General features: G+C 36.2%; 1 protein-coding gene across 2 annotated transcripts in view; it reads left to right on the top strand.

The window, feature by feature from the left end:
* The window catches only part of PRKAA2 (protein kinase AMP-activated catalytic subunit alpha 2), a 70,230-nt gene that overhangs the window by 24,362 nt on the left and 31,273 nt on the right, over nucleotides 1–14,595 (top strand). For both annotated transcript variants that reach the window (XM_035018462.1, XM_035018463.1), the window contains exon 2: nucleotides 7,165–7,306. In XM_035018462.1, coding sequence (XP_034874353.1) covers nucleotides 7,165–7,306 — 142 coding nt within the window. The remainder of the gene's footprint in view (nucleotides 1–7,164; nucleotides 7,307–14,595) is intronic.

Raw genomic sequence — 14,595 nt, 5'->3', positions numbered from 1 at the left:
AAGGCTATGGCTGTAATCCAGAAAATGATCTAAGATTTGGAAAAACAAAAATATCCTAACATATAAATAAAGTTCCTCCGAGGCTGTCAGGAGGAGATGCTTGCAACCTGACCCTGTGTCTGTGTCTCCTCATTCGCCGACGCCGTCCTTTCCTACGAGAGACCCACCCCGGCTGGAGCTGGATTCCGGCAGCAGCAGAGGGAGAAGGAAAAGTAAACTCCCCACTAAGCGGGGAACCCAATGGGGGGCTCGATCCCAGGACCCCGAGATCATGACCTGAGCCGAAGGCAGACGTTTAACTGACTGAACCACCAGGTCCCCCAGTTATTCCCAGTTCTGCTTCTTGAACAATATAAATCAGTTTCATTCTTCTGTATGACGGCTCTTCACCTTATCAAATGTAAAATCCTAAAAAGCATAGAGAGTGTAAGTATGGATTTTTTCCCATAAATTCCATAGCTTTAGAGAGTATTTTGTATAATTTGGCTGTAATTTAGGAAAAGCAAAATGAAACACGAATGAGTGGTAAATTTGTAGAACTCTTTAATCCAAGAAATCGTGTGGGCTATGAATTTATTTCCATTAGTTCAGGGATGGTAGTTCAGCAAAATTGGAAATTTGAAGTTCAAACCTTTTGAGTTTTAAAGAATGCTAAAATAGTGAATTAATTCTCTTCAGCTGTGAATGGCAGACATCTTCAAAAAAAGAAGAGTGGCTTAAACAAGGTAGTATTTTGCTCTCATAACAGTCTGAGCAGGTGGTTCAGAATGTTGTTGTACCCAGTGGCATCAAAAGCATGGGCTTCTCTCTGCTGTTGCTCCCACCTGCCTAGCCCTGTCCTCAAGGTTCAAGATGGTGGCTTTGGAATTCCAGGCTTTAGGATGGAGAAGAGGATGAAGAATAAGCTTGTGAGGCACATTTCTGCTTACATATTATTGACCAGAATATAGTGATAGGGCCACATCTAGTTAAAAGAGATGCTAGGATGCAGTCTCTACTCTGGGTAGCCATGTGCTCAGGTGTAATTTGGGAGTCTTTATGTCTGGGAAGGAAGAGTGGGATAAATATTGGGTATGACAGAACTACTTTGTTCACTTCTCAAGTGTTTAGTACAGTGCTTACCATACTAGGCATTCATTAAATAGTTGTTCCATTTATTGCTTGTATTGATCTGGATATTTACTCTGAATACGTGATAAATCATGGCAAATTTGTCTATCCCTGGCATTTTTTTTAAATGTTCTTTCTTATCTGTGTTCTCCCTTTACAAAGAAGGTATTCCTAATAGCCTGCAGACAGATTTAATACCATACAGAATTTATTTTAGCTCCTTTATTGCTGATGTTTCTTCCCCTGTAAAATTTGGAATCCTGTTAAACCTCTCTTTTCATGTATATTTGGTCAACATAGTCCTGGCATGTGGAAAGTACCCAGTAAATGTGTTTAGACTGAATAAATTAATGGAAATAAAACTGATGAATCCAAGCCTTTTTTTCCAGTTACTTCTCTAGAAGAGTTTATGGCTATAATACAGAAGAAATTCTTGGTCTTAAATCTGTTTTTCTTATAAGATTTTAGGAATATTCCTTTGGCTTTCATGTAGAATATGATGAGATAATTTGGATTTAATTAATTATTACTAAGTACTAATTCACTTAACAAGTTATTAGGCAATAGGGACTAATATAGTTCAGCAAAAAGAAGAGGCGTTCACAATATATTTGACACTTTTTTTTTTAAAGATTTTATTTTTAAGCAATCTCCACACCCAACGTGGTACTCGAACTCACAACCCCAAGATCAAGAGTTGGAGGTTCCACTGACTGAGCCAGCTGGACTCCCCTCAATATATTTGACTCTTGATATCAGATATTCAATTAACTTATCAGCATCCCTGTTTCAAGAGATAATGTCCTTTCTTTTCCAGTGTTTCATGGGGAAAAATGTCTTCAGATATAAAGAGAAATGAGTCAGTTATTTCCTCAGATGTCATAAAGTCATGCTTTTTTTTTTTAAAAAAATTATTTTAGCTAGAAGGTTTTCTCAGATTTATTGAGGTATGATTGATGAAATTGTAAGATATTTAGTGTATATCATGATGATTTGATATATGTATACATTGTGAAAGGATTTCTCCCATCTAACACACCTATCTCACGTTTTATTTATATATGTAAAAATATATATAAAATAATATAAACATGTATATATTTTATATATGATATATATTTGTATATATATGAACATTTAAATTCTCTTAGCAAATTTAAGTTATACAATGTTTTGTTTTTTGTTTTTTTTAAAGATTTTATTTATTTATTAGAGAGAGAGATAGCAAGAGCAGGAACACAAGCAGAGGGAGTGGGAGAGGGAGAAACAGGCTTCCCACTGAGCAGGGAGCCCGATGTGGGGCTTGATCCCAGAACCCTGGGACCATGACCTGAGCCAAAGGCAGATGCTCAACGACTGAGCCACCCAGGCACCAAGTTGTACAGTGTTTTCAACTATAGTCACCAAGTTTTACATTAGATCCTCAGATCTTATTAATCTTCTGGATGAAAGTTTGTACACTTTTACCAAGCTCCACTTTTCTACAAACTTGTAGAAAGTTTGACTTTTTTAAAGATTCCACATATAAGCAATACCATGCAGTGTTTGTCTTTATTTGGCTTATTTCATAAACCAGAGGCATAATGCCTTAAAGTCCATCCATGCTGTCACAAACAGAACTTTCTTCTTTCTCATGGTTGAATAATAATAATGTGTGTGTATCACATCTTTATGCATTTATTGACAGACACCTAGGTAGTTCCATGTCTTGGCTGCTGTGAATAATGCTGCAGTGAACATGGAAGTGCTGGTATTTCTCTGATACCCTGTTTTCATAGGTTCTCAATCCTATTCCATTGACCTGTGTGTCTATTTTTATGCCAGTATTAGTCTATTTTGATTACTATAGCTTTGTAATATGGTTTGAAGTTGGGAAGTGTGATTCTTCTAGCTTTGTTGTTCTTTCTCAAAATTGCCTTGGCTTTTTGGGTCTTTTGTGGTTCCATATAAACTTTAGGATTGTTTTTTCTGTTTCTTTGAAAAATGCTATTAGAGTTTTGATGGGGATTGCATTGAATCTGTAGGTTGCTTTGTTTGTAGAAACATTTTAATATTATCAATTCTTCTGTCTGTGAGCGTGGTATATCTATTGTGTCTTCTTTATCAGTATCTTATAATTTTCAGTGTATAGATCTTTCACCTCCTTGGTTAAATTTATTCTTTTTTTTAAAATTTAATTTTATTATGTTAATCACCATACATTACATCATTAGTTTTTGATGTAGTGTTGCATGATTCACTGTTTGCATATAACACCCAGTGCTCCATGTACTACGTGCCCTCTTTAATACCCATCACCAGGCTAACCCATGCCCCCACCCCCCTCCCCAAGAACCCTCAGTTTGTTTCTCAGAGTCCATAGTCTCTCATGGTTTGTCTCATCACCAGGCTAACCCATCACCCCACCCCCCTCCCCTAGAACCCTCAGTTTGTTTCTCAGAGTCCATAGTCTCTCATGGTTTGTCTCCCCCTCTGATTCCCCCACCTTCATTTTTCCCTTCCTACTACTTTTTTTTTTTTTTTTTAAACATATAATGTATTATTTGTTTCAGAGGTACAGGTCTGTGATTCAACAGTCTTAGACAATTCACAGCGCTCACCATAGCCCATACCCTCCCCAGTGTCTATCACCCAGCCACCCCATCCCTCCCACCCCCCACCACTCCAGCAACCTGTGTGTTTCCTGATATTAAAAATTCCTCATATCAGTGAGATCATATGATACATGTCTTTCTCTGATTGACTTATTTCGCTTGGCATAATGCCCTCTAGTTCCATCCACGTTGTGGTTAAATTTATTCTTAAGTATTGTATTCTTTTGATACAATTGTGAGATTGTTTTCTTAATTCCTTTGATAGTTCATTGTTAGTGTATAGAAACACAACTGATTTTTGTATATTTTGTATACTGCAGCTTTATTGAATTTGTTGGCAAAGTAATACTTCATCATTAAATTGTTTTGAGTAATTTCATTCACTTTCTGGTTTCTTTGTTTTTTGGTTTAAGCATATAGCATTAAAAACAAAACATCCATCTGTTTGACTGGTAGAGTCTTTGCTCTTATCTTTTTGATCTGGAAAGAGCACATATGTTCTCAGTAGTCAGTAGTTTCAATTATCAAATGGGGAAGGAGGAATTGAACTCTTTTTTTTTTTTTTTAATTGACAAGGGGATGCAGCATTGGTTACTTTCATTGAGGTTGTCTGGGAGTTGAGGAGAAAGACCTATTTTTTAGACCATGCAGGCAAGTGTTTGGGGTTTTGAAATTCCCAAAGGTGAGTACTAAACTACCCAAGCATCAAGAAACCATATAGGTTATTTTAATTGAGTAGAAAGTCCCTGAAATTGATTCAGCCTTAGAAAAGAATGAAATCTTGCCATTTGCAACAACATGGATAGATCTAGAGCATACAATGCTAAGTGAAGTCAGTCAGAGAAAGACAAATACCATATGATTTCACTCATGTGGAATTTAAGAAACAAATGAACAAAAAAAAAGAACAAAACAGACTGTTAAATACAAAGAACAAACTGGTGGTTACCAGAGGGGAAGAGGGTAGGTGGTTGGGTGGAATAGATGAAGGGGATTAAGAGTACACTTATGATGAGCACTGAGTAATGTATAGAATTGTTGAATCACTTTATTGTACACCTGAAATTAATATAACACTGTATGTAAATTGTTCTGGAATTTAAAAAATTAATTTTAAAAAGTTCCTGAAATTGGTAATATTTTTTTGGAGTTCTGGACACATATTTTGGAATGTTAGGATAGATTGAACTTGATATGATGGTTCCCAATTTGTTTGTTTTATATGTAGGTAAAATAACTTTCGAGCTTCACTAAAGTTTTTGAGATGATAATTTACTACTTGAGAAAGTTTGGTAAAAATAATCTCTAGTGACAAGAAACTCAGTTCTTCCTAGGTCAGCCCATTTCCTGGTTGCATTGTTCTGACTGGGGGCATTATTATAATCTACACATAATAATGTGTAGATCTTTCTTGCTTCCTGTGAATTGAAGTGAGGGAGCTTGAGATCACGTGTTGTGCCACCTCGTAGGGCATCACCTCCTATGAGTTACTTCTCTGTGCCTCAGGTGTCTCATTTCTACAATGGAGGACAATACTTCATAGAGTTGTTCGGCTGAGTGAGCAGAGTAGTTAGTACTTAGAATAATAAAGCAATAAGTGTCGTTGTCACTTCTATCATTGTTATTAATGTATTTGTTTTAATGATTTAAAACTTGATTCCGAGAATATTTAGGAGATACTGTCACCTCTTTGATTTCTAGCATATAGGCTGTGTGTCATCAAGTGAAATTGAGGACGTAGGTTTGGTGGAGGAAGGGGAAGAGAATGCTGAGTTTACTTCTGAACATGCTGAATTTGAGGTGTTTGTGGAATAATACTAGGACTGAGATACCTGAACTTGAAGAAGAGGGCAGAGTGCTTGGCACATGGGTGATAATTAAAACTATGAGAGATGGGCTAGATCACTTAAGGGTCTATTTTGGTTATATATTAGAAACCTGAGGACCCTAAACTTTAAAGAACAGGTGGAAGCCATAAAGCATACCATCTGAAAGTTAGTAGAAGAACCAGGAGTGAGAAGTGCCACCAAAAGGGGAGAGTAATCAGTGTTGTCTATTGCAGTAATCTGAGAACTGGAAAGTATACATGGCTTGATGATTAATGGGTCTTTTGTGACCCTTTGGTTTCGGTAGAGGAGTGGAGGCAGAAGCCAGAGAACAGTAATGTTAGGAGGGTGAAAAGGGAGGAGGAACGGACGATAAATGTACACTACTGTTTTGAGAAATGTTGGTGAGACAAATGTTGAAAGCTAAAGGAAGATGCAGGGTAAATGGAAGATTTGGGAGCAGGACAGGATATTGATGGGCTAAGGAAAAGGAGCTATTAGGAAAGAAAATGATTGAGTATAAGGACAGTGTAGAAGAGGTGAGGGTGAGTTCAAGGCCACAAGTTGATGATATTGGCCTTGAACAGGAGGAGGGTGAAAACATCTGAGACTGGAGCAAAGAGAGATGTGGATATAACCAAGCCTGAAGATAGAGGAAATCACTCCTATGGACTTCATTTTCTCCCAAGAAATGGAAGGGGAATTTGCTGTAAGGAGTCATGAGTTGACTAGATGTTGTGAGGAGAATGATCAATGTTTAGAATAGTAATTGAGGGAAATAGGAGGGGAGGCTGACAAATTTGTTTTCTGATGGAGGGATTTTTCATTTGGATATTACTAATAGTGTGGATACTATGAATGTGTTATATGAAAGGAGAAGGACTATTGTTTCATTTAATGCAACATATATTTAGCATGTATTATGTACAAAATACTGTGCTATGTACTTCTGGGAGAGTCAGATGAGTGCTGACTGCCTTACTCAAGGTGGGGGTGGGTATGAGCTCATAGCTCATGTCGTATGATTTGTTAAAACCACAAATGTTTACAATAGCCTAAAAATGATAAATGATACATGAGCTTTGTAAACATAAGGGTTTGAAAGAAGTAGAGATCGCATTAAATAGGGGGAAATAGGAAGGCTTTATGGAAAAGGCAAAGAAATACATAAAATAAAGGCTATATGTATATTTTCTGATGAAATAACAATTAAACCAGTTATGGGTTTTTAATTTATTACAGCAATCATTTATTCTTCTATAATACAATGACTAGCATTAACCAGAAATGAAGAAATAAAGAGATTAACATAGTGAAGTCTGCTCTATCCAAAAGATGTTCCACATTTGGTTATTTTTTTGTGGTAATATAGAATTCAGTAATCCTTTCAACAAATATTTAATGAACATCTCCTGTTGGGTACTGAGGATACAGAGAAGACCAAGATGCAGTTTCTTTCCTCAAGGAGTGCATACTCTAGTAGAAGAAACAAGTAAAAAAAACTTAAGTTCTATACAATAAATGACATAAAAGTGGTATATATGAGTAGAGAGATTTGGGGTTCTAGTGGAAGGAAGAATGAATAAATGATTATGTTGCTATGACAGCACGTTTTTTCCTTTTCTTTTCTTTAGTTGGAGAACATCAATTGACAGGCCATAAAGTGGCAGTTAAAATCTTAAATAGACAGAAGATTCGCAGTTTAGATGTTGTTGGAAAAATAAAACGAGAAATTCAAAATCTGAAACTGTTTCGTCATCCTCATATTATCAAACTGTAAGTATTTTTGTACCTGATAATGCAAAAGAGAAACTGTCTTGAAATATTTCCTGTGAATTTACAAATAATTATCTTTAGTTAACTTTTTATGAAAGTATAAATCTTTAATATTTATATTCAGCAAGTATTAATTCATTTAACCTCCATCAATCCTTTCTTGCATACTTTTAGTTTATAATTAAAAGTCAGTTTTTCAAAATTGGTACTGTTTTCAACTGATGAATGCAGCCTTGGAAGTTGACTCTTCTCTAGTATTCACTTTGAAGGGCATTTAGGACTTTGATGTTCCTAGATTCATTTTATAATTTTTTTCTAGTCTCGTTTCATTAACATTACAGTGATTTCTTTTGGAAAAGGTAAAATGTAACTGTTTAATATTATCCACTAGTGTATATTACTTGCAAAACTGCAATAATTACTGTGATTACTGATAGCAGAGCTCTTAGGAAGGCAGGTGGATTTTTTTTTTTTTGATAGGACAAGTTACAAACTTAAAAGATAATATGAAGAGATTGATAAAGCTGATTAATTATATTGAAAGAGAAATAATTTAAAATTGATTAGAGCTAGAAAAAGTAGGTATTGAGTATGTAACAGTATTCTTTGAAATCATTTAAAGTTGTAGTTTAATATTTACTGAGAAAACATAATACGCTAACCACTGAAAATTGTCTTTACTTTTTATCTTAAAGCTTGGATAGAGTTTTATAAAATAAATATTAATCTTGTTGAGTACCTGCTAGTGGCTAGGAGCTGTGTTGAGCATTTTACATATATAATTTCACTTTATCCTCATGATAAGCGTATAGGGTAGGTATTGTTTTCAATTAATAAATAAAGAAATTGTATATCTAAAGAGTATCAGCAACGTGTCCAAGATCAAAGAGCCAGTAAGTTGTGGAGCTGGTAGTTGAGTTCATGTCTGACTCCAAATGCCATGCTATTAATGCTTTACTCCAGTACTCCAGTCTTTCTCAAAACAAAGTTATATGAATTCCTTTTAAGGAAAAAATAAATTTGTGGATCCCTGGTTTTGAGTTAATTATTTTTAGTATATTGTTACTTAAGTATACAGAAACAATTCGGTGTAATAAACTCCATATGCTTATAGCTTTGACACAATTATGAAACCAAGATAAATTCACAATTTAAATATAAGACAATGAAGTTAAAGAAATTCAAAGTAGTATCTATAGTATACTGTGATGAATATGGTGTTTTTCAAAAACCAAATCATTGTTAGTTTAATAGTAGGACATCCATATTTATATTTTGATTCAAATAATATTGAAGAGAAAGCCTGTTCATATGAGTATATTGTAAAAAAAATCATTGTTAATGTCTTTGAGGCTTTGTTTGCTAGTTCATTGTAATCAGACATTATATTTAGCCTAAACTTTGTTAGTGAGCAGTCTTTGGATGTCCGTGTTAACAAGCAACAACTTGATAATCTCCAGAGGTACATTATTTGCCTTACGACAAGGCTAGCATAGTAGCTGTGCTAGGCTCATTAATGCCCCCCCTCCCGCAAGACATCCTAATCCCCAGAATCTTTGAATATGTTATATTACATGGCAAAGGGGAATTAAAGTTCTAGATGGATTTAAAGTTGCTAATCAGCTGATCTTATAATAGGGAGATTTTCCTTGATTTTCTGGGTGTGCCAGTAGTAATCACAGTGGTCCTTAAAAGTGAAAGAGGGAGTCAGAAGACTCAGAGAAAGAGATTTGAGAGTGAAGCGAGGGCAGAGTGATAAAATGTGAGAAGAACTCAACTGGCTGTTGCTGACTTTGAAGATGGAGGAAGAGGGCCATGAGCCAAGAAATGCAGGCACTCTAAAAGTTGGAAAATACAAATATTTTCCTCTAGAGCCTTGCTGCCAACCTTGATTTTAGCCCAGTGAGACCTGTCAGACTTCTATAAAACTACAAGGTAATACATTTGGTTGTTTTAAGCCACCAAATTTGAAGTATGGCAGCAGTAGGAAACTAATACAGGAGCATTCCTGAAATCCTTAAATGAGTGGCTTATCTAGTTATTATTGCTGGGATTGGGAACATGCATTTAGTCTTTACTCATACTAGCTACATTTATTGTTAGTGAACTGTTGCAAATTGGTATGTTCAGTGCATCTTACCAACAATATGAATATGTGCCTAACTTCAGGAAGGCTTTTTCTGGAGGGCCTTGGTCTGCTGTTGGGTAGCGGTGATGACTCAGGTCTCACACTGTTACCATGAAATGTGCATTCTGACAGTGAGCGTCAGTGTCCTTTCATCTTCACGTGAAGTTCACTTGTTCATCGACATAAACAAGAAATGAGGTCTCTAAAATAACATGGCAGTGCATGATTGATTACAAGCTTATCGTCTAGGACCTACATTCTAGATGATCCAGAATATGTATATGCAGGTTTTTTAAGATTAGCATAAGAATTAAAATGCCATCCACCAGCTTGGTAACTCACCTCTCATATTCTTTGTTTCCTTAATTTTCCTTAATTTTAAAGTGGGGATGTGTTTGCACTGATACAATGCCTGGTATTTGATGAGCATTGGCCTGAAGTAGGAATAGATAACCTACAAGCTGATATTTCAGTCCACTTTCATGATTCTTAACTGTTTTTCTCCTACTTGAAATAGTTCATAAATAACTTTGACTCCATGCTGATAAATGACTTTATTCTAGTTACTGAGTGGCTTCTAAGCTAAATCTTTTTGCTCTTCCTTTACTGAGCGGCCACTTCCTATAAGAGGAGAAAGCTGGGAAGCCAGACTAAAAGTGTCACATGCCAGAATGAGAGTGAAGGGGGAGATCTCTGTATTTGCCTTGTTCCTTGACCTCATCCCTTTTAGAATGCCAGCCTGAAAGACCCCAGAGAAATTTTGCCCACTTAGGGTATGAGTCCTAGTTCCTGTTGTGTTCCTACAAACACAAATCAGATTTTGTCAGTAAGCAGTTGCAACTGTCATGAGGATTTAAAAGCTTATTTTTGATGTCATATCTACCAGTGTTTTTTTGCCTTCATTTCTCTAATTATAATTTCAAATTTTGGTTTGGCTAATTATCTTATTCTGGTTTAGAATTATTTAATTATTTGCTATTTTGTTTTGTGAGGGAGATGTAGAACGTTCTCAGGGTTGATCAGAAAGTAATTAGCAGAGGTGAATATAATGTTTAAATCTTCTGGCTTCCAGCCTTGGGCTTAATCCATTCAGCCAGATTGCCTCTTCAATTGTGGACTGAATTAAAAAAAAGAAAAAGTACTCATGTATCCTTGCTATAGAACAAGCTAATTGACATAGCCTCTAACAGTGTTAGTGATTTAAACAGGGAGAGAGACCTAATCCTTTTAGTGGTTTTGTTTGTTTTGTGCAGTCTTGGACTAACTGCCAAGAATAGTTCCCTTGTTACAGAATGGGCCTCTAGTTTCTCTAGCAGTAAAGCTTGAAAACCAAAAACCAAGAATGTAGGATATTTATTGCATGATTTCTCTATTAAATCAAATTGTAAAATCCCACTGGGAGAAAATTGAAAAGAGTAAACAGGATTCAAAGGAAACTCCAAACTTTCCCATGAACTAGAATTTGTTGATAAGATTTTTGTCTTTGTTCCCCCCGCACCCCATAGTTCTTAGGGAACTTCACTTTAACCAATCAGAAAATCAGTACTTTATTTGGTAGAGCTGGTTTTGCCTGCTTACTTTTTAAAGTTTTATCTTACTCAACCTATAGACAGCTCTTTAACATTGTTCACCACCACCACCTTGAAATGTTGTATTCTCTGGGTTTCTATAACATCACAGTCTTCTGATTTGCTTCTTTGAATCTTTCGTCTTCTTAAGACTTTCTTTTACGGGCCTCTTCATCTTCATGGCCATTAAATATTGATGCATGTCAGCATTGTGAGCTAGTGTAATGTTAGTGAACCACCTTTGGGTGACCCCATCTATTACGATGGTTGTCATTTGTCATCTTTGTGCTAAAGATTTCCAAAACTATATTTCTGGGCCAGATATTTCTCCTGAATCCTGAACACACTTATTGAACTCTTTATTGGATGTTTCCATTCTGAAGTCATTGAATCATCTGAAACTAACTTGAACTTTTCTTTCTTTCCCAAACTTCTTTCTGTTCTGTTTTTTGTTTTGTTTTGAGCAAAAATACCATTCATGCAATTTTCTAAGCCTAAAACTTAGGGATCGTCTTTAATTCCGTTTCCCTCATTTTTATATATAATCAATCATTGAGTTCTGCAGCTCTTAGCCCTAAATAATCTTAGTCTATTTCTTTCTGCTTTTATTGTCACCATCCTCTTTTGCTTGTTGTCCTTCAGCTATTGCCTCTACTTAGAAAGCTTTTTCTATACCTCCCTTCCAATTCCAATTTACCATTTAGATTTTAGCCTTTACAGGTGGTTATCTCCAGAAAACCTGTTTATTCTGTAAGTCTGTGTTAGGCATCATCCTCTCTGTACCACAGTAGTCAGCCTTTCTAAAGCCCTTGACATTACTTTGAACTTGCTAATTTGTTTGTATTAGTATCTCCCACAAGACCAAGTTCTTTAGAAGCAGGAATTATGTTTGTTTTTTCTTTTATTTAACACATTTTTACTGAGTACCTGCTATCTAATAGGAACTGTTGTAGGCATTGGGGATATGATAGTGAAAGACAAGGTTTCTGCCCTTACAGAGCTTCTGTTCTAGAGCTATCTAGCAGTTCTAGATAGTGAGTAAGGAAAGTAACAGGATTACTTTAGGCAGTGATAAGTGCTTTGAGGAGAATGAAAGGTAGTGCTGTTCTAGGTTGTGACTAGCAAGGAGTAAGTGTTAATTCAGATTAAGTTGTGGGAAGGCCTCACTGAGGAGGTTAAGTTTGAGCTAAGACCTGAAAGATTATTTAGATCTAGCCAACTAGTGAGATGATATGACTATAGTACAGAATGGGTATGGGGGCAGAAATGGATGCAGACCAGTTAAGAAGCTATTGTTGTGTAGTCCAGCTAAGAGATTAGGATTATGGTGGCTTTAATCAAAGTGGTAGTCTAGATTTGTGCTGTCCAGTGTAGTAGCCATTGGCTACATGTAGCATAAATTTAAATTAATTAAAATATTTAATTCTCTAGTCAAGCAAGCCATATTTCAAGTGTTTAATAGCAATGTGTGGCTAATGGCTATTGTAAAAGGCTATATAAAACATTTCTATTATTTCAGAAAGTTCTATTTGATACCACTGGTCTAGGGGGAGAGAAATCTATGGATTCAATATATATTTTGTAGGTAAAGTTAATGAGTTACTGAGGATAATAAAGTAACAGGAATTTTTTTTTTTTTTTTTTTTTTTGGCCTGCGCAACTGGAATTTTGGATTTTGGCTTGAGCAACTAGGTGCTGATAATGAGGCTATTTTTTGAGATAGGAAGAATGGAGGAGAGTCGTGTTGGGGTATAGGTGGATATTAAGCATACTTGTTTTGGCCATGTTAAGTTGAGAATCCCATTAGATCTAAATGGAGATGTTAGGTATCATCTTTATCTCCCTAGCACCTAGTACAGTAGTAGGCATTTACTAATTACTTATAGCATGTGTAAGTAAAGAGGTGACATTTGAACAAGGTCCTCATGGTTCTATGAGGACAACAAGAGCAAAATAATGTAAGTGTAAAGAACATGGCGTGTTGGGAACATATAGTATGTGTAGGGAAATGGAGGAAAACAAGGCCAGAAAGTTAGCTTGTTCATCCCTTCATTTAGCAAATGGCACCACTGAGTCACTTGGGATATATCTGCAAACAAAAAGATGACATGACAACAAAATCTGCTATTATGGAGCTTCTGTTCACATGTGTGTGTGTGTAGTGGCGGGGGGTGAGTAGATAGATAATAAAACTTATGTTAGTAAAATATATTGTTAAGTTAGACTGTGAAAAGGTGAGGGAATATCCCATGCAGATTATCTGGAGGAGGAAAGTAACAAATGGAGGGAACAGTAAATATAAAGGCTCTGAGGTGGAAATATAGGCCAGAGATCAAGGGAGCAGAGTGATCTAGGGGGAATTGGACTAAGAGATGAGGACAGAGACCTAAAAGGGAGCCAGATTTTGTAGGGTATTATAGACCATTATAAGGACTTTGGCTTTTACTCTGAGCCAGATGGGAAGCCATTAGAAAGTTTTGGTCAGAGGTATGATATGACCTGACTTATGTTGAAGCAGGGAAACCAATTAGGAGTCAACTGCAGTATTGTGGGTAAAAGAGTTGGTGGCTTAGAATAGAGCATAATCTGGAGGGTGTTGAGAAGTAAGCATCTTCTCTATATACTTTTGAGGTAGGGTAACAGCATTTGCTTAGAGATTAGATGTGGGCTGTGAAAGAAGAGAAGGCATTGATTGACTCCAAGGTTATCTGGCTTGGGCAAATAAAAGAATAGATTTGCTATTAAGTGAAATGGAGAAAATTATAGGAGGAACAAGTTAGAGGTGTGGGGTGTTGGAGGGTGGTATCAAGAATTTGATATTGGTTTTATGATGTTGAGATGCTTATTAGGCATCTAAGTAGAGATATAAATAGGTTATTAAATATATGACTCCAGAGTTAAGGGGACAGGCATAAGATAAAGAGAAATTTGGAAGTCATCAGCATATAGATGGTAGTTAAGATATTTATAAAGTCCTAAGACTGGGGTGCCTGGGTGTCTCAGTCGTTAAGCATCTGCCTTCAACTCAGGTCACGATCCCAGAGTCCTGGGATCGAGTCCCACATCGGGCTCCCTGCTCTGCGGGAAGCCTGCTTCTTCTCCCTCTCCCACTCTCCCTGCTTGTGTTCCCTCTCTTGCTGTCTCTCTCTCTGTTAAAAAATAAATGAAATCTTAAAAAAAAATAAAGTCCTAAGACTGGATGAGATCACCAGGTATAGAGTATAGATAAATAAGAAATCTAAGGATTGATCTCTAGGGCATAATGATGTTAAGATGTCCAAGATGAGGAGGAACCAGCAAAGGAGAATGAAAATGAACAGTTAAAAGAGGTTGGGGGAAACCAGGAGAATATGCTATCCTGAAGCCAAGTGAAGAATATATTTGAAGAAAGAGAGATTATTAACTGTTCCTTATACTGCTGAATATTGAGTAAGATGAGACTGAGAATTGACCCATTAGATTTGGCAAGGTGGAGGCTGCTGGTGTCTTTGAAAAGGGCCAATTAATTGTAATGATGAAGGCAAAATCCTGTTTTGAGGGGCTTAGGAGAGAATTTGAGCTGAAAAAGGAGAGTTAGTTATAATAGACAATTC

This window comes from Mirounga leonina, unplaced genomic scaffold (genome assembly GCF_011800145.1).
Source record: "Mirounga leonina isolate KUSES-001 unplaced genomic scaffold, KU_Mleo_1.0 Mir_173, whole genome shotgun sequence".
Lineage (NCBI taxonomy): Eukaryota > Metazoa > Chordata > Mammalia > Carnivora > Phocidae > Mirounga > Mirounga leonina.
Note: the sequence above shows the minus strand (reverse complement) of the source record. Positions and strands in the feature narration are given on the sequence as shown.